This window comes from Athene noctua, chromosome 23, assembly GCF_965140245.1.
Source record: "Athene noctua chromosome 23, bAthNoc1.hap1.1, whole genome shotgun sequence".
Classification (NCBI taxonomy): Eukaryota; Metazoa; Chordata; class Aves; order Strigiformes; family Strigidae; genus Athene; species Athene noctua.
Genome location: NC_134059.1, coordinates 7,320,886 through 7,340,588, shown reverse-complemented (window position 1 = coordinate 7,340,588; position 19,703 = coordinate 7,320,886). Strand labels below are relative to the sequence as shown.

At 51.4% G+C, this 19,703-nt stretch overlaps 1 protein-coding gene across 1 annotated transcript in view; it reads left to right on the top strand.

Annotated features, from left to right (window-relative positions):
- Window positions 1–19,703, top strand: part of PLXNA2 (plexin A2) — a 177,512-nt gene that overhangs the window by 110,984 nt on the left and 46,825 nt on the right. The window contains exons 9-12 of the mRNA XM_074925739.1: window positions 2,485–2,599; window positions 12,324–12,524; window positions 14,345–14,441; window positions 14,793–14,986. Of these exons, the coding sequence (XP_074781840.1) occupies window positions 2,485–2,599; window positions 12,324–12,524; window positions 14,345–14,441; window positions 14,793–14,986 (607 nt within the window). The remainder of the gene's footprint in view (window positions 1–2,484; window positions 2,600–12,323; window positions 12,525–14,344; window positions 14,442–14,792; window positions 14,987–19,703) is intronic.

The window sequence follows — 19,703 nt, the reverse complement described above, 5'->3', positions numbered from 1 at the left end:
CCAGCACAGCGGCACTCCCGGTCTTTCTGCGCTGGGTTTGAAGCCTCAGGCTACTGGGCCTCCCCTGCTGCACTTGGAGGAGGGTTGTGTGCGCTGACAGGCTTGGCTGGCCTGTGGTTTTTCTAGGCATGCGTTCCTTTTCTTTTTAATTTTGTTTTGAGCCATAGCACAGAGCAGAGGTACCGGGGTGAGCGGAGCCCTGTGGATCCTTCAGGCCCCCCATTCTGCCTCTCGCCATGCCCATACCGGTTACCCCAGTGATCCCGGCCTCCTGTCGTACTGGCCCTGTGCTGGCTCGGTCCCCACAGCCTTGTCCCTCAGTCAGGTCCTACAGCGCCAGCTTCTCCCCCAGCAGTCCCTGTGCACTCTTGTGGTTTTGAATTTGCACGAGGGATGGCATCACGGGGAGCCCAGTTCTCACCCAGGAGCTGAGGTTTGAATCGGGAGAGGCAATGCATCTTTCCTGGCCTGTCCGTTGGCTTCACCTGACCATGCCTTTCTACCAGCTTGTGTCTGGAGATAAAGTGCTAATGCAGTGGTAAATTCTGCAGCACTTACAACACACCAGACTCGTTATCGAGTGAGTTCAAGAGGGCACGAGCCAGGCTGGCAGGAGTGAATCTCACCGTGCAAAAAAGACGAAGGAATACAGGTCTCAGCCAGCGGAGAAGAGAGACCTGTTGGTTCTGAGCCTCTTCATTGCTGCTGTGAGGGTATCTGGAGAGAGCAGGGGAGCAGCCGTGCCCTCGTGGCTGTGCAGCAGCACAAGTGGTTGTGGGGTGTGACACACGTACCCCTCGGGAGGTGGCATTAGGCTGAGAGGGGCAGGAGGGGTCTGAGGCTGGGCAGGAACGTGCTGCTTTTGCCGACTGGTTCTGTGAAACCTCCTGTGCTGGATCTGGTGGTTGTGAACCTGCAGGCTGAGATGGTTCATCGCTCAGGTGCATGAATTCCTGCGTCCCCAGGGAGCTGCAGGTGCGTCGGGGAACACAGTGGTGGCTTCTGTGTTCCTTTTAATAAGGAACAAATGAGGTGGAGAGATGCACTTTCTGAAGCAAGAGCCAGTGGTCCTTAAGAAAGCTGGATCAGGATGAAAGACCAAAGGTGGTGACCTGGTGTAAGTCTGAGAGGTCAGGAACCTGCCAGGAGCTCCTCGCCCCTCTCAGCCGGGGCTGAGCAGAGCTGAAAGCAGCAGCCAGAAACCCACAGTACAGTGAGAGGTGCCAAAACCAGCCGTTGGCCTGGGAGATCAGAGAGGTCCCCCCCCTCACCCCCAGCCATGCTGGGGGAAGCAGAGAGCTCCGTCGGCACCAGATGGGAAAGCCAGAGGCCAGGGCCAGGCCAGGTGAGGGCACTGGGAGAAGTGCTACGGACCGAAACGGAGACAGAAATGGGTCAAACAAATGAGTAATTAAATAAGCTTGTAGCACTTGATGCTCTTCCCCAGATTTGCATGTGCATGATTAGAATAAGCTTCCTTAGCTATTAAGGTCACTACAAATGCATCAGAAGGAAAATACAATTGAGTTATTAAAGCATGCATTCTCGTGGCAGCAGCCCGGGAGGGGCACTGCCCTGATGCCTCCGCCCAGCTGGTGAGAGCCTCTGCCCGGAGACCTGCTTCCCTCATTTTTCAGAGTTTCCTGCCTAAGGCCATGCTCCTGCTTCCTTGGTGATGCTCATGTGTCTGCGCTGACCCTGGGCTGGCTCCAGCACACCCCTGCCCCGGGAACTGTCTGTTCCGGGCAGCACTGGGGTCTCTGGAGCTGCAGGTTATGACATGGAGCTGAATCCCATGGGCATAGTTTATATTTAATCCAGCAGACGGTCACCAGAACGCTGCCTCATGGCACAGAGGGTTGGCCTCGGAGATGGAGGAGGTGGTTACTGCAGATATTAGCAGCTGTCATGGACTGTGTGTCTAACTGGCAGCCAGTTAGTGTGGGGTAAAAACCACCCAGCCAGTTCGCTGGCAGCTGGGCCACCCCGTGTCTGAAAAGGGTCTGCGTTCTTTCATAAACATTTCATCAACACTTAATTTCTTCCAACATGAATCAAAAGCACTTGCTGGACTCTGCACTTCAAGGCCAAGCAGAAGTGTTACCGTTGACTTGAAGCATTCTTGACTTGTAAAGCAGCTGATCCAATTTTTGCCAGGCTTGCCTTATTTTCCACTTTCTAGAAACTAAAAACCAAGTCTAGTGTCTCTGTAATATTCTGCTTTATTTTATGCCAATGCAATAGTGCGTGCTAAGTCCCAGCCTGTATTTTATCAATGAATGAATTGTGAGGTTGCTTAAAGTCTTTTGAGTGCGTGTTTTCCCAAACCTGTTTGTTACTTCTGTTGTATCAAAACATCTCTCCAAAGAGATTATTTTCCCATGAAGTACCCTGAGCCTGGACTTCTGGCTAGGCCTGTCTGTTACCATATAGACCTACCACGGGGATAACCTCCTCCATAACTTCTCCTTTCCCTCCCCCCAGGTGCCTGTCTTGTGTGAACAGCGCGTTCCGCTGCCACTGGTGCAAGTACCGGAACCTTTGCACCCACGACCCCACCACATGCTCCTTTCAGGAGGGACGGATCAACGTCTCTGAGGTACCAGACGGGGGTTTCACTACTCCTGAGCTCTTTATTCTTTGCTTTTCTATGGCACAATTAGCGTAACCAATGTTTAAGTGAGGCTTTTCAACTTCCCATGGGTTGGGGCTCCCCTCTTGGCTGGCATCAAAAAGCATAGATGCAACTTTAAAGGAGTGTAGCAAGAAAGTGTCAGTTTAGCAAAAACGATGTGTCTCAACCTGAACGTCAAAGCTGCTCCCACCTCTGATATGTGGGGACTCTCGGGTTCAGTAATAACTGTAATTGCTCTGGTGCTTTCCTTCAGGGAAAAAGACTCCTCAAAGACTCCTCAAAGACCAGCACATTTCAGCAACTCTGCTTTACACGAGGCGTGCAGGGGTTTGCGCGGTGGCAAGCGAGGAGTCAGATGCAGAGCTCTTGGTGGGACTCATTCGGTGGGTTGTGTTGGCAGGTCTGAAATTTATGGCAGGACTAAACTGATTAAGAAGGGAGTTTCAGATGTGAACAGCCCCAGACTTTGGAAAAGAGAATTGATGCGGGTTCCAGCACTGTGGATCAGGAGTCGGCTCTCTTAGCAGTTAATAAAAGGTGTGGGGCTCGAGTCCAAAAACGCTTTTAACGGTTGGAAGGAGGCAGGAGGCACAGCCCATTAACAGCTCTGCCAGAGCTTCTCTATGTCCCAAGGCAGAGGGATCCACGGAGGAAAGGAATTGGTTAGCACAAATTCCTGATCAGAGGTTACCACCAACTGGGGCCATCCTGGTCTTCACCCTTACGGCCCCTGCACGTGGCTTTGTAGCACCTGAAATGCAGGTCCTAAAGCTGCAAGGAAGAAAAAAAGGTTTAAAAGGTGCTTTGAAAATCCTGAGTGTCTTGGGAAGTGGGAAAGACATCAGCGGGGACATACACAGATGTTAGAAGAAAGGAGAGTAAGGTTAGCCAACATCAAGACAAACCTTTATCAGTGAGTAATTGAGATAAAGCAGAAAATATCAGTCCGTGGCCATTAGAAACAAGTGGTTGAAGCTGCCAGGCTGCTGCTAAACCAGTAGTAAACTTGAAACTCAACTCATGGGTCTTTGTGGTTAAAGTGCTGCCAGGAGGCACATAGATCCAAGGCAGGAAACGTTAATGAACTGCACGTGCGGGGATCTGCAAAGCCAAGAGACGGGCAGCGTGACTGGGAGCACCCAGAACGGGTGCCCGAGGAGAAACACCCACCTTGGGGACAAACCAAAAGCTTTCTCAGTCCAGTTCAAAGTCAAGAAACTTCCTTGCCACATAGCAAGAGAAAGCAAAACCCTTTGCTTTTCCCTCTCTGGAGCGATGTGGGGCTTTTCTCTTTCACACTCAAAGCATCGCTGCATTCCCAGGCTTTACAATTGTAGTCTCAGTTTTATAGGTCTTCAACCCCATGATCTCAGAAGTGTTTGACAAGTCTCTGGTAAAGTAGGACAATCCCATTATCTCCATTTTTCTCCTGGAAACGCACAGGACTTGCTTGAGATCACACAGAAGGAGCGAGTGGAGGAGTTGGTATCTCTGCCAGTTCCTGCTGGGATCACAGGACTGTTGCGTCTCCAAAGAACTTCCTCTGTTGTCTTCGTCGTGTAGAGGTTGTTTCTTACCAGGGGATGTTATGTGATATCTCACACCTTCCTGGCAATTACTTTTGATAAGCGCTGACGATAACGACACAAATGCTCCAGTCTTCGTCATGACTTCTCCAGACCTCTGAACACAGAGGCAGAAACAGCCACCAAAACCAAATTTGTTTGCTTATTGAAGGCAAAAGAATTGCCACTTGCGTGCACAGTGCAGTGCTAATGCCTTTATTGCAGACATTTCACTCCGGCTAACACAACATGAAATAAAAGCCTCATAAAGAGTTTCCTCTCTGAAAACACTTCAGACCACAATGTTCTCATTGTGTCACGGCCTGATGTATTAGCGGACTGTTTGTGCTCAGCACCACCATCGCTCCCTTCCCAGCAGAGGGTGGGGGGGTGTCTGGGGCCGGAGCGGTGCTGCCACGATCGCCATGGCGGTGCCTGCGCCGGCGCGTGCTGCCCTACTTTCAGTCCCACAGGCCTCTCCTCATGTAAGTTTTGCACACGTGTTCACACGGGGCTGGAAATTTTACTCGTGCCTTTATATTTAATTTAAGAGAAAATATCTTGAATATTCCCTTTTACTCCTGGCCCATCAGAATTTGTGTCCCACTGGGATTCGATGTGTAACGAACTCCCTTTGATGCTCCTAGGAGTCGTCTGTCTTGAGAAGGGAAAAGAGCTCAAAGCCTCAGCTACTTCACAAGGTGATGGGGGAAAGAAAGCCCTTCTTCAGGAGCTGTACGCTTGCTCCTTGCAGTCTTCTGGCCGTACTGACCAAGATAAAATGCTGCCTTTTTGCCCTGCTTCCATGAAATTACAATCGAGAGAGCAAGCTTTTTCTGTGTCTCCACCTGCCCCATCAACAGGACTTGTTCACTAAAACCCAAGGGCAGAGCTGGGCAGTAGGCGCGGGTGATGCAGAGCACAGCCTCCGGAGATGGGTCGGTGCTTTGTCACGGGATACCGAGTGGCCTGTGAAGCCATGGGTGAGTGATAACCACGGGCATTTGTGGTGCGTGGGAAGAGATGCCTCCCCTCGACTGCCGGATCTCTGGTTTGCATCACGCTGTTACATTTGCAAAAATGAAAATCTGTTGCCTGTGTGCGAGGCGTGTTTGGTTTGCAGTCGGTAGGTAAATACAGAACCCTTCACTGCCTTTACAGCAGAGCTGCCTTCCAGGTCTGAGCTGGCTCTTCTTGGTATCGTCGTCTGGTGGGAGGTTTCTGACATGGGGTAAACCCAGCTCTTCTGAGGCCTCTGTTTCCAGGTGGCCAGTTCTGTAGGAGTTGGTCATCAGATAAGTAGCTCTATTTTGTCAGCCTTTTCATAGCCTGAGGTGTCATTTGTCCGCAGAAGGTGCCTGCTTAGATATTGCCAACCAGAGAGCAGTGGGAAGGCAAAGGCCTGGGGCTGGCTTGCACACACAAAGCAGAGCTTCTCCCAGAAGAAGCCTCGTGGGTGTTTAGTAGCATTGATTGTCTGACTTTACAAAGCTTCAGATCAGGCCTATGATATCATTTTAATGTGTCTGAGGTGGTTGGGTTTGTGTGTGTGTGAGGCTGTAAGGTGTCTCTCCCTCGATGTATAAAACATGCAGATGAAAAGGAATGTAGATACATAAATGTATTCTTACACCCCATCCCAGTGGAGAGCTAGAGCCAAATAAATCCTATTAGTTTCCCAGAATGTGGGATCCCATCCCTCTTTGATGTCCACTGTGTGCAGATAATGCCATTTCCACATGTGAGATGCTGAATCAAGGTGACAGAGCATTTCAGATTCCAGGATTTCAGTGCAGAGCCGCGTTTTGGCTCTGGTCTGACTCCTTTAAATTTTCATTGCTTTTAGAGGAACACCTTTGCCCCTGGCTCTGCCCTTGGATGCTGAGAGCTGCTTGATGCACCTTGAAGGAAATAAAATTAAAGCTACCTCGTAACTGTCCTTACAGTCCCCACTGTTGAATACCTGCATGGGAACTCTGATGTGTAGGACATAACTCAGAGCCACATCTAAGTTCACCAGAGTCAGCAAATGACTTTGCTGGGTCACATCTAACTCCTGGAGAGATGTGTTTGTCGGAAAAATACCAATAGTAAGCAGGAGCCCAGCTGCAGCAAGATTAACTCATCTCAGTTGAGAAGATTGGTTTGAGTTTATTGGCCACACTTTTTTCATCAGCAGATTTATGGTGTGTGTAACCTACAGAGTGTGGTGTTTGGAGGGGTCAGAGCCATGCAGGGAAGTGCTCTGCAGGGCTGCCGGGGACAGGAGTGCTGCTGGGAGCCGGGGGGAGATGTTCCCACCTGGAACCTGGCCGTGTTGGAGGGAATTGCTCCTGTCCTCTCCCCTGGTACACAAGGGGTTGTTTATGGGTGAGAAATAGGCTCCCCAGCCATTCCACACCAGCCTTCGGGGTGTTTTGCACGGCTGTAAGTATCACAGTGCTTCACAAATTAATGGCGAAGGCCAGGTTACGGCACGAGCGTACAGCCCAGAGCTCGGGACAAAAGGGCACTGGGTAGGAATTCACCAGTGAGAAAAGTCTCGCTTCAGTTGCCTTTCTTTTCATGTTTGGTTTCTAAGGAGCGAGGTCTGCTCTCCTTTCCAGTAGCATAAATGAAGAATAATGTGTTTCCGTGAGTGACGGGGACTGTAATTTATATCATTGGAAACACAACTGTGAGCCAGGGGTTTACATTCATGTGCCAGATTCATTTATGTTTAGAACTTTAAAATATGTGTAGCGAGATAATATTTGTGGAGGTTTGTTGGGTTTTTTTTTTAAGATGAAAAGTATGAAAACATTATATTTTCTTCCATTTGGACTAAATCCCACAGTCAAAAGAAACGCCTGCCATTTCTAGGCAATTTTTTTTTTTTTTTTCCAAATAAGAGCGAGAAGATTTGACCTACTAAAACTGCTCTGTTAAACACAAATAATAACCATGGGTGCTCTGTTCTACTCCAGAGAGAGATGCGTATCGTGGATCTTTAAGGTATTTATAGACCTTGGAATCTTTGAGGCTAAAAAGTGTTGGAGAAGCATAAAATGCCTTTGTAAATTGTGTGCGAAGATACTTCATACAGAGAACATTCCCCGAGAGTCTGTGCCACTCATGCGTCAGAGTCTTGTCTTTCTCCAGCAGATCTTCTGATTTGTGTTTATTCTGGTGTACTGAAGTCAAGAAGGATAATAAGAGGATTCAGCATGTGTTTGTTTAGCGAGAGGAGGCAATAATGGCCTTTCTAATTCACTGCAGGATTTACTTCTCATGAATTAAAAAACAAAGTAAACTGATTATGGAACAAATTTTATATTCCGCTGGCTGCGGTCTCCCTTTTATTCTGCATTTTCTGGAGGCTCAGCTCTTCCTGGCACTAGCGCGGGGAAGCGCAGAGTCGAGCACCCAGACCTGAGCCCTGCAGCCCCGGGACGGTCCCCCAGGGCGAGGGGCCTTTTGCCCCAGTCACACGGCTCCCGGCCCAGCAGCAGGGCTGGTGCTGCCAACCGCTTCCCAGCTCGCCCCAAAATTCCTCCAAAGTGCACAAGCCTTGGCGGAGGCGAAAGCTGCCGATATACCCCTAACAAAATCATTTCTGTTAGCGCTGGCTTTTAGAGCGGGCAGCAGCGGTGGGGAATGGACAAACCGACCTGCCAGGCTGCTTCCATATGGCATCACCCCCTTCAGCTCTGCGTGTGCCGCGTGGGAGCGAGGGGCCACTGCTGCTCCCCGGCGTGGGACCCGCGAGCTCCAGGGGAAGGCCCGTGTGTGCAGGGACGTGGGGATCCATCGCTGCCGCAGCAATTTAAAATAAAAAAAAAGACCTGAAAGCTGAACAACGAGCCCGGATGGGAAATGGCACAAAGAGGGAGGACAGGGCCTCCAGCAGTGGCTCTGAAGACGTGCGGCGTCCGAGCCAGCCCCGCAGCGTCCGCGAGCCCCCGCAGCATCCGCGCCTTCGCTCGCTCCTCCGCTCGATGCAGCAGCCGCTGCCGGCAGCAGCGTGGCTCCGCGCCAGGGCCCTGGGCTCCTGGGAGTGTAACGTCTCCCTGCGTATCACTCCATCCCAAAATGGATATCCCCTTATTAGTGTGATCACTGGAGCTGTCAGCCAGCGCAGAGGGGCTGCCTTCCTCCGTGTTTCCCCGAGCGGCTGCACTCACGGGCTGCAGTGCCTTTTTTTTTCACCAGAATCCCAATGTGACATTTTTCTCCTGCTGAAACCAAAGGAAGAAAAATCTATTATGTCCTACTCATCTCTAATGACGGCAGAACAATTTTTGCTACCAGCATTTTCAGCACCAGAGAGCAGATTTGAAAATGTAAGTCCTCTCCCATGTCTCTCAAGGAAGAAGCATTTCTTTAACAGTCGTCTCACGAATAGCAGTGGCCAGGAAGGATAATGGTCCATAACATATTCATTATTTTCAGGACTGTGCACTGAGGTTCTCCCACTGGTGATGTGACTGGAGGTTTTTTGTTTTCAATCATAACGTGGTAAAAGATTCTGCGGCTCCAGAATGCCTTTCCTCCCAAACACAGGCTTTGCACAGAGCTGGGGACCTCTCTGGAGTGGAGCCATTTGTCCCCTGTTGGTCCTCGATATGACTTTGAGGTTAAATGCAAAACCTTAAGTGCAGCCAGTTCTGGAGTAGAAGGTGGTAGAGGTGTGTGGTGCGTAACGAGGAGGAAGGAAGGAGGGTGCAGACTCGGAAGAGCTGGTAGGTGGGTGGAAAGTGCCGTGAGTCTTAGGAGTTTGGTGGTGGTGGTGTAAAAGGCTGAGCTGAGGCTTGGATCCGTGATAGCAAGGTCTGGGGGAACCCGGAGCTGAGCTTCACGGTGGCATTCCCTTCCAGCCTGTAAACCTGCTCCACTCAGAAGGGGCTTTTCTTTCCTTCCCAGCACAGCCTGCTTTCTGGCTGTCGGAGTTTAAAATCACTCTTGGCTGTTAATCCGTGAAAGTCCCTGTTAGAAATAAAATAAAAAATATATAAGGAAAAGTGCCACTAAAAAGGTTTATGAGGCAGCAGTTTAAGCTACTGGCTTCTCCAAACTGAGGTAGCATCTGTTTCTCATTTACAACTTGCCTAAGCCAGTAACAAAACAACATCCCAGCGGTCTGGCTGTGAGCTGGAGAGGGAGCGGGGCTCGGTCTGCACCGGGTCAGTAGTGAGGAACAGGGATCCTGTCCTGCCTGCACGGTCCTGGCGGAGTTACCTAACCACCAGGCAGGGGGCATGGGATGCCACTTTGGGATTTGGCAGAGGGAAGGGAGACGTCTGTCCATTTTTTTCTAAAACTTCTTCTTTAGCTTAGGATTAATCATTTATTGTCAGATACTTACAGGTGCTTAGGCACCTAGTTCCATTAGATCAAAGCAAATTAGAGCTAAACAGAATGTAAAGACTTCTGACGGTCAGAGCCTTTGTCTCTGCGTGTTGCAGTTCCCGGTACATAAATTGAGGAAAAACTCTATCTCCCAGTGTGTTATGAAGAGATAACGTTTAGGATGTTGAGAACTTACGGGAGGAATGTCACACAATTACCAGGCACTGATAGATCTTTTTTTGCACTTCATCTCAGAGTATCATTGAGGTGCCTGGTTTGTGCTCGTGGGGAATGGGAGATCTGCTCATCCCCGGAACGACGTTTGCAGGGAAAGTGCCCTTTTATTTTGTGTGCAAGCATCTTGCGTAGCAAAGTCTCAAGCTACTGCAATATTAAAACCCGCTACTAATTTACAATTGCATTATTTTGGCCAGACAGTGGCAGAAGTGGAAACAAATCACACTCCTCTGTACTTAATGTTTTAATTGCTGTGCTTAGCTTTCAGAATATAGAGTTTTGGAGGCAGCAGCTTTTTGCTCTTTTCTTTGCTCCTTTATTGCAGTCACACAGATGTTTGAAATATTTTCACGTGGTTTTCAATGGAAAATTTAATAGACTGCTTCCAGTTTTATGGTATTTTGTACACTCAAAAGATCAGAAAACTATCTTTACACATTTTTTTCATTGCCTCTAGCTGAGAACTCCTGAGCCTTAACTTGTTTATAAAATGACCGTCAAGGATGAAATACCATTTTTTTTATTTAATGTCACCTTTCTTTAATGCCCTTAGGTCAGTTTTGGAAGCCTTTGGGGTTCAGGAAGGAGTGCCTTGCATTCCCACAGTGGATGGCAACGCTCCCATCACACTGGCCTCCTACTGCAGGAGGGTTTTGCAGCTCTGGCTGTTGTCAGCCAGCCTCATGCCTGGTGTTGTGGGAGCTGGACCTGTTTAATCTCCTCTTTCATGCAAGAGGCTTCGGTTCCTAATCAGGAGAGGCCTGAAGAGAAATTTCTTTGTGCTGTTTTGTCTCAGCCCCCGCTCCCTCCCTTCTCCTCCTCCGGACTCCCACCGAGCAGCCTCTCCCCGCTCCCACAGCTCAGCATCCCTCTCTTTTTCTGCTTGTCTCCCGAAATGCATTTGCTCTGGCCTGGCAGGGTGATTGATAGGCCTGTAAGGCTCTGGCTGTAATATACTTCTGAATTTGCATTTAACTCAGAAAGGTGCATTCCTGGAGTAGCACTCGATTGCATCCCAGAGGTGTGGACAGACTTTGATCTGCCGCAGAGCTGCTGCTGCCCGTTAGTTTGACTCACTGAGCTGGTCTGGGCCATCATCTTCCTCCCGCGTGGGGCTGGCAGGGTGCGTGTGCAGGCTGGGCTTGCTGCTTCCAGGCCAGTGGAGAAAGGCTCAGGGCGCCTGAAGGGGCTGGGTCCGGAGAGCTGGTGGCTTAAGGATGCTGTGAAGAAGGCAGAGACCTAGCACCTCAGATCCCAGGGGCATCAGGGCTTGTTTGGCGTCTTCTGGGCTGGGTCTCCTCCTCATCTGAGGGTCTCTCCAGTGAACACCCAGTGGCAGGAGATCTGCAGGTGCCATCGCTTGTTGATAATTTTGCTGTTTTCATTGCATGAAGGGACATGCAGCGCTCCCAGTCACGGCCCAACATCCACCCCACTGATACATCCTGAGATATGGTTGTACACAAATTAATTAGATTTTGTCTAAATTTTCTCTGTGAGAGATCCCTCCTCAGTATTGGCTCCTCAGATCCAAGGATGGCCACATTTTGAAAGCCGTAAGACCTTTGCAAATGCTATTTGCTGAAGGAGGCTCCAAGCGGATTGCACATGCCAAACCCTTTGCTACAGTTCCTAAGAGAAAAGGCCAGTTTTGCAGACTAGACAGAATTTCAGAAGGCCCAGGGAGGATCAGGATTAGGGTGCTTAATCCCATCTGTGAAATACCCATCCCTGCTCCTCTGGATACTGACTGCAACCAAATCCTCTCATCCTTGGGCGTCCTCCGCTCCCCAGAAGCACAGAGCAGGGAAGAGCATTGCTTTAGAGATAGAAGGGGCAGTTCAGGTCCCGCTGCCTTGCCCACCCCAGCAGCCCCCAGCTCAGGAAAAAATGTGCGAGCAGCAGGGCGGGAGCACCGCAGCGAGCTGGGCGGGCTTCTCAGAAAGGCCGGAGGTGTCGGAGCAGGGTAGGAAGCGAGAGCAGATAGAGCAGAAATTAGCATCGCCTAGGAAATGAACGGCACACTGGCGTGATTTTACTCCGATAAAGCGGCGCGGAACCGTACCTGGTAGCGAGAGGGAAGCACTTCCCATGCTGATCAGTCTCGGTCCGAAGCGGCACACAGCCCAGGGGTGTAAGAAGCGAAATGGGATTAGGAGGAAGCCTGGGGAGTGCAGCGTGTGGCTGGGAGCAGCCCGTCGCCCTCCTGGAGCAGCTGATAACGCGCCGCCGCTGCTGCGGGAGAGCAGGGCGAGAGCTTGTGTCTCTGCAGATAAAACCCACGGCGAGCTCAGAGCAGGGAGGATGCCCTCGATTTGTTCCCCGAATAGCGGTGTTCCTTCTGCGACTGCAGGGAGAAAGGCAGTGCCAGTCCCAGAGCAGGGGCACTGTGATGGGGGGTTCTTTATTTCTGTGCTTACCCTGCAGCCGCATGGGTGGACTCAGGCTGGTCCTGGGCACTGAGGGTGTGCGGGGACACCAGCCCTGCCGCCGGAGCAGGCGGGCTGAGACCTGGCCAGACCTGCTGTAACCTCCCCTTCTCTTTTATTGCTCCCCAGGACTGTCCCCAGCTCTTCCCCACAGAGGAGATCCTGATCCCAGTGGGAGAAGTGAAACCCATCACGCTGAAGGCGAGAAACCTGCCCCAGCCCCAGTCGGGCCAGCGCGGGTACGAGTGTGTCCTCAGCATCCAGGGCGTGATCCACCGCGTGCCTGCCCTGCGCTTCAACAGCTCCAGCGTCCAGTGCCAGAACAGCTCGGTGAGGCACGGGGGAAGACAGGGCAAAAAGCTGCCCAAAATGGGTGTCAGCTCTGAACGGAAGGGCATGGGCTCAGCCACGGGGAGAGTGAAAAATCCGGGAGTTAAACTAATCCTGAATTCCAGGTGGGAACCTGCCTTGGGTGTACGAGGTGTTTCATTATGGTGCCAGCCAGGAGGAGATCCTTTATCTGGCCGTTCCCTGTCTGACTGTGGGGGGTCAGCAAGGGGAAAGGGAGGAGGAGGAGGAGGAGGAGGAGGAATGCAGCGAAGGTGTTGAGGCAGGCTAATTCGCACAGGGGAGATAAGGCAAATCACAGACCCCTTATCGGGAGCCGTCGAATTCCGGGTCATGGCAGCTGGATGAATACAGTAGGGCTGGAAAACAGCGTGGGGCAGGGAGGGAGGGGGAAAGGAAAACTGCTCAGCGCTGCGGGGAGAGGGAAATTATCTGAACGATGCTGCTGGAGAAGCAGGCAAAGAGGATAGCTCTCCTCCGTAGGATGGGGCTTAGGCCTGCCTGGCAGGATTTTACCCCAGAACGCTCAAACTCCCTGCGGCAGGTACTCGGGGATGCCAAAACACATACGGCAAATGCAGGCCACCTCTCGAGCTGCAGCCCACGCTCGGGTCAGACACGGCACGCGTCAGCCCGAGGGTGGGCAGGGAAGAGCGGGGTCCTTCCCCTCCCCTTCCCCTCCTGCATTCGGGGAGGTCCACAGGCAGACAGGGCACATTCAGGTTGTTTTAGGCAGCAGAACAGGGTCTACTTTAATATTCAGTTGCAGAAGTTCTTAAATTGTTAATGAAGTTTTGAATTTTTAAAAATTTTGCTGGATATTTATATATCACTGGCTGTCTTTGGGCCTTGCAGCATGGTAGGTAATAAATGTATTAATACTATATAGTGCTTTCCCTATCCAAAGCGATTTATAAACATTAGAGGAGCACTTTTATTCCTGTTAGGCTAATATGAAGTGGTAAGTAGAGAATGTAAGGGCAATTCTGTACTTGCAGCTCTCACTTGTACAGAATATCTAGTTTCACACCAACTTAGTAAAACCCAGGCAAGGTCAATCAGTACAAGCAAGTGTAAATTAAGACTGTACAGCTACTGCATGGGGACAGTCAAAGCAGCCTGCTTGGGTTTAACCATCGTTCCCTCATCCCAAAGAGGATGGCAAGGCTCGCTCACCTTTTTAAGTCATTTTAGCAGCTCTTGGTTGACTTAAAGAAAGCATCAGGCCTCAGTGGTGCTAATTGTGATAATGGGAATTTCAGAATACACTGGGAGTTCACCTAAAGCATCCAGATTCACTCAGCCACGGCCCCCAGGATGTCCATGAGAAGGTGAATAATTCAAGCCAGTGCTATCCTAGATGAGGCTGAGGCAGAAACTGGGAAAGGAACCTCTCTTTTTTTTCTCAGCTGTGGCCAAAGCTGTGCAGCGTGATTTTCAACCTCCCAGTCCCACTAGGGTGCATGGTGACTGGATGAGAAGATAGCCTGGAGGCAGCAGTCCTTCCAGTCTGGTTAACTGGAGGGGCTGTATTGATAAGCTAGAGACTGAGTGGCAAGAGAAACCACTGAGAGTGGAATAATTAATCTATTACCTCTCACAAGGACTAGATCTGATTTAATTATCTGTTCCTGGTAAGGAGGAGGAAGTCAAAGCAGGACCCTGAAGTGTAGAAGTGTGGTGGTTCAGACATCAGCACGTGTTTTTAAGGAATGATCACAGTTTCTTTTTAAAAACCCTCTTGCCCTGTTAGTGTCTCTGACAGATCCTCCCAAGCATTTCATTCTCGATCTTCTCCCCAGTACCTCTATGATGGGATGGACATCAGCAACTTGGCAGTGGACTTTGCTGTGGTTTGGAACGGGAACTTTGTTATCGACAACCCGGAGGATCTGAAAGGTAACGCGGGCTGGAGTTGGCCTTCAAGCTGCGGGAAGGCGGGCGGTGATGGGGGCTGGAGGGTGGCTGCTGGGGCAGAGCAGCCTCAGCTGCGGCTGCAGGTGGGGGCGTCGTGGTCCCGGGGGCTCCTGCCTTGGATGAGAGCAGGTCGCTGCTCCGCTGGTCCCGCTGCTCACCAAGCGCCACTGACGCAGCCTTGGATTTGGAAACCACACGTGTGAGTCCCCTCCGCGGCTCGTTAAATCAAAACTCAGCCTGTGCCTTTGCTCCTGAGTCCACAAACAGCTGTAGCCGGGATGAAAATGCCAATTCTTGACCTTGTCCTGAGCGCCCGTCCCCTCTTCCCCGCAGTGCACCTCTACAAGTGCGCGGCCCAGCGCGAGAGCTGCGGGCTGTGCCTCAAAGCCGACCCCAAGTTCGAGTGCGGGTGGTGCAGCGGCGAGGCCAAGTGCACGCTGCGCCCGCACTGCGGCGCCGCCTCCGCCCAGCCCTGGCTCGACTGGTCCAGCCGCAACGTCAAGTGCTCCAACCCTCGCATCACCGAGGTAAGAGCCCGCGCCTCCCTCCGGCCCCTTCTCCTCGCTCCCGAAGCGGATCTGTGGCTGTCTCCCTCCCCGCTGAAAAACCCACCCTCGTCCACCTGGCGCTGAAGAACGGAGAAAAAAACGCTCTGCTGCTTCCTGTGCGATGGACGCGGGCACCTGCTGGGGTGGGCACCCCGCTGCCCTGCCACGTGCCCAGGGTGGGCACCCCGCTGCCCCGCCACGCAGCTGGCACTCACCAGTGGCACTACCAGCATCGGGGTGACCGCTATGGGCTGTTGCAAGAATGCTAATTAAACCAGGGAGCTAATTAGTCTATAGTTGATGCTTCCGATGTTTCTGTTCAGACCGCTGAGGGAGGCAAAATGGCTCCCAGGAGCATTTTTACCGGTAAAATAGCACTCGGTCTGTTAACGTTGCTATTAGGAGTGACACTTGTATCAGGTGGGAATGAAAGATTTTGGTTTCTCACTTAACTCCCCCCAAAAAGCCTCCCTGGCCCTGAGCATGAGTCCCCATTGCAGAAGGCGGAGGCCGTGGGGGTAAAACAGTGTTGGGCCAAAGTTGCACTGATGCTCATGCAGGGCTTCTCTGCACATGGACTTCTGCTGGCTGAAGAGGAACCCCAGTACAGGTGGAAGTTTCCTCTTAACTCAGATTGGTTTCTACGCCAGCTTAGCTAAACTGGCTCATGCTGAGACCCCCTGGGAGGAAGGCACCAGCCTCCTTTTTATGGAGGAAGGGAGGAAACCGCAGAGGCTGGTGGTGCCGTGTCCGGGCTGGGGCTGACTGGAGGAGGACGTTGCTGAGGAGACACAGGAGCGTTACCAGGCCTTTGGTATTTCTTGCGTAGACCTTCTCCCCAGCCACGTCACACCTTCGATGGGCAGGTATTTCTCTTGTGCAGTGTTTTGGAAACTGCCGAGTGGGGCTTGTGAGGCTGCGGAGGAGCAGAGGGGGCGGCGGTGCTGACGGTGCAGAGACGTGGAAGCGTTAAGAACTGTTGAGAGTCTGTCCTTTCCTTGGGCGGTTGGTTTGTTTGGCAGGTCAGAGGTATCTTTACAGAGAAATAAAATGAGCCTTAAAGGCTTGTCTGGATATTCACCTTGTCCTGCTAGTAGTCAGAAACCAAAATTTTCTTATCCAAGTGCTGTTCTGCCTACACAGGGTTATGCTACAAGATGCAAGAAGCAAAACAGCCTCCGCTTGAGATTTTCTTCACCATGAACCGTTCAGATATTTGTAACATTGACGGAGTCCTAGATTTATTTACTCACCCCTCTCTGAGCTAAGCAAAGAGCAACACTCTGCTCCAGCCACCAAGCAACTCGCATCTGAGCACTGCCAGGCTGGCTCTCGCGGCTGGCTGCGGGCATGGCGCTGCCACCGAGAGTTTTATCACTGTCCAACTTGAAAGCAAGACTTCTGGTCTCCGTCCAAGGAGAAAAGAGCAGAGCTTTGCCGTTACAGGTTTCTTGTCTCCATAAGTAGCTCTGTGTCTCAGCCTTCAAAGGAGAAAGCACAGGGTGCCTCGCCAGGGGATGTCAGGAGATGGCCCTGAGTGGATTCGGAGATGAGAGAATTGAGGAGGAAATGTCTGGGCTTTCGCCGGCAGATCAGCTTATTCCACAGTGAAGGGCAGCGACAGAAAATGCAGGTTTCTGGGGGAGGTATTGTCCTGCGGCCTCTGCTGACTCTGGCAGCACTGTGAGCTGTTGTGAATTTATCACCGCTCTCGCAGTGTTTGCTGGTTTTCCTTGAACTCCACCTGCCACCCTTCTCCTTATGAATTCACAACTTTTTCTTTTTCTTTTTTTTTTTTTCATTAAAGTCAAGTTTACAGCTTAGAAAAAGAAGGGGGAAAGCAGAGGGAACTAGTGGCCTTTTTTGTGTGCTTCGAGATCCGCTAATGGGCACCGTATAGGGCTAAAAAACTTGTACAGAATCCTGCTCAGTTCTTGAGCCGTCAGGTCTATAGAAAATGGCAAAGCCTCAGCAGAGACCCCACAGGGTCGATACTCCTGAACCCAAGCCTCTCCACAGCACAGGATCACTCCTGTCATCCCCCTTCCCCTGCAGAAAAGTGTGTGAGGTTGTCTTGGAGACCATGAGACCTTCACGGCCTTTGCTGCTGTTGGGTCCTTTTTACTGGCGTCCGGGTTTTTTGAGCGTTTCGGGTTTCGCTGCAGGGCCTGGTGCTGCAGAGCTGAGCTCTCACGCCTGGGAAGAGGCCCCTGCCCTGCCGGGACCGACCTGCTCTGGGCAGTTTGAAGTGGGGGCTGTGTCTGCTCCCCAGCTCCCTGTGCCCGCACTGACACTCGACTGGGGAGCGGCGGCTGCTCTCATAGCAGGGCTTGCACTGCAGCCTGGATCACTCGGACTAAAAGAGCCTTTAACATGGGCTGTTTTCCACTTCTTTTGCATCATTTGGCTGGGTTCACTTTTTCTGTCAAGCAGGAGGTCAAGGGCCTGGCTCCCAGGCGCCAGTGCCTTTGGGGGATGCATAGCTACTCAGAAGAGATCGTGTTTTAATAGTCATAAAAGTAAATGAGCAGTAGGATATACACAGCCCTTTTCTTTTTCGGAGTGAGAGGCCCAGCTGTCACCAACAGTGTCCCTTTCACAGCATAAAACTTCTACACGGTCTGTGGTCTTAGCAATAAATAAATAAAAATCAGTTTCCTCGCGAACAAGCGGCACTCTGATCTCCTATTCATTTATTTGCAGGCCTCATTAATATAACATCAGTGCAACAAACAGCTGAAGGGGGGGCAGTGTCAGGCTGAATAATGGAGTTGCTCTGCTGAGATAACAATTAGGTTCTGAATGTGCTATCAGCTAAGGCAGAGACAAGGAGGGATCATGCCGGGATGACAATGCTTATGTGCTGGTTCCCTGCTGGGCTCATCAGCTGGGATCCAGCTCGCTTAGAGCAGGATGAAAAAAGACAAAGAGACTGAAGGTGGATGACATTTTGGGAGGAGGCAGGGGTTATGCCATTTATTCTGCAAGCCGGGTGCTCTCTCCGTGCCCTAACAGCTGCCAAGTGGTTATTGTGCAGAACGAATGGGCTTCAGCTCCCAGCTTGCCTCCAGCTCCGGGAGGAAAGCCCCGGCCCACTCGCAGCCAGCCCTCAGTCTCCCTCTCTCGTGCACAGACACTTCTTCTGGAGGCTAAATATTGCTTCATGTCAGAAACGCTGAACCGTGCAGCCAGGGACGCGAGGCTGAGAGCAATTAGCTGCACCGTCACGGCAGCATCTCCTGCGGGCTGGGGAGGGAGGTGTGCGAGCAGCATGTCGGGGATCCCGTGGGATCCCTCACATCCCAACCTCGGGGATCCCGTGGGATCCCTCACATCCCAACCTCGGGGATCCCTCCCTTGGTTTCAAGTAAGAAGCAGCAGCAACAGGAATGCAGTGGTGCATCTGCATCCCTTAGGTGATGTAAGGACAGAGCGTGGGGGTAACCCAGCTCCTACCACCGCCCACCTCATCTCTGTATTTGGCTCCTTTCTGTGAGTAATACAGCGCTTCACACTCGCATGAATCCTTTCCCTGAGCAGCAGGAACACACTTGTCAGAGGCAGTGGATTGCCGATTTGTTTCAAGCAAGGCGAGGCTGATGCAGAGGGGAGAGCTGACCTGCTCAGAGTAATTCAGGAGATAGCAGAACCAAAGGTCCTGCCTCCCACACCCCGCTCTAGATCTCAGTGTCTTTCAAACTGCTTCAGTTTTGCAAACAACCCGAAAAACTTCCAGCAGAGGTGCAGACCCCTAAACAATGAATGGGCCATTCCTGGTAATTCCCTTGTTTTTCCTTAGCTGCCCTTTGCAGGTTCTTTTGATCCTCCACAGACCTCTGAGCGAATCTACTACAGTGTATTTCTTGAAACCGGGGAATATTTCTTCCTAATCCCGTCTGATTAAGAAGAAACCTGGCCTGTCATTGCCGCCAGCCCGGCAGGCTGAGCAGCTCCCCAGCACAGCCACGCTGCGGGGTTCGGGCAGCCCACGCCGGCAGCAGCTGCCCCGGGCTGGGTTTGCTGCCCTGGCCGAGCATCCGCAACACGACGAGGTGACCCAGGGATGCTGCTCGGAGGGGTCGTGGGCGCTCGATGCAACGGGACCTTTAAGACTTATCTTCTCTCTGCAATTTTGACTGAATCTCTCCAGCTGTAATTAATTGAATGCATCTGTTCTAACCCTGGGGCTGCTTTATGGCACAGTTACTTCAAAACTGTTCAATTAGCGGCCACTAAAATCTAGGTCGAGTGGAGCTCCATATTGGGGATTTTCCAGGTCAGGACATTTTCAAAATACAGAATCAGCTCTGCTTTGTTTGGTGAGGCCGGTTGGCTCCGCTGGTTGTGGTGAGATCAGGAAATGGCAAACTGTGACTTTTTCTGAACAGCAATGAGACAACAAGCCCGGCGTGTAAGTGCTCCGGCAAACGCGTTTTAACATAATCTAGAGCTGCAAAGGACAGTTGTAACTGTCAAGTATGTGAACTGGTGATTCCCAACTAGCGATGTAAACATTACCCGTGCAGGCCTTCAGGACCTGGTGTAATGCAAAATGTTACTTGGTTTTGGAGTGTCTTTTACGGGCACATAGTGCTTCACGGAGCTAAATGATACAAGACATGCCACGCGGTGTGAGTTACAGAAACCCGCAGCACAACAGGCAGCGTCTGGGGAGCAAATTAGAAACCTCAGTGGT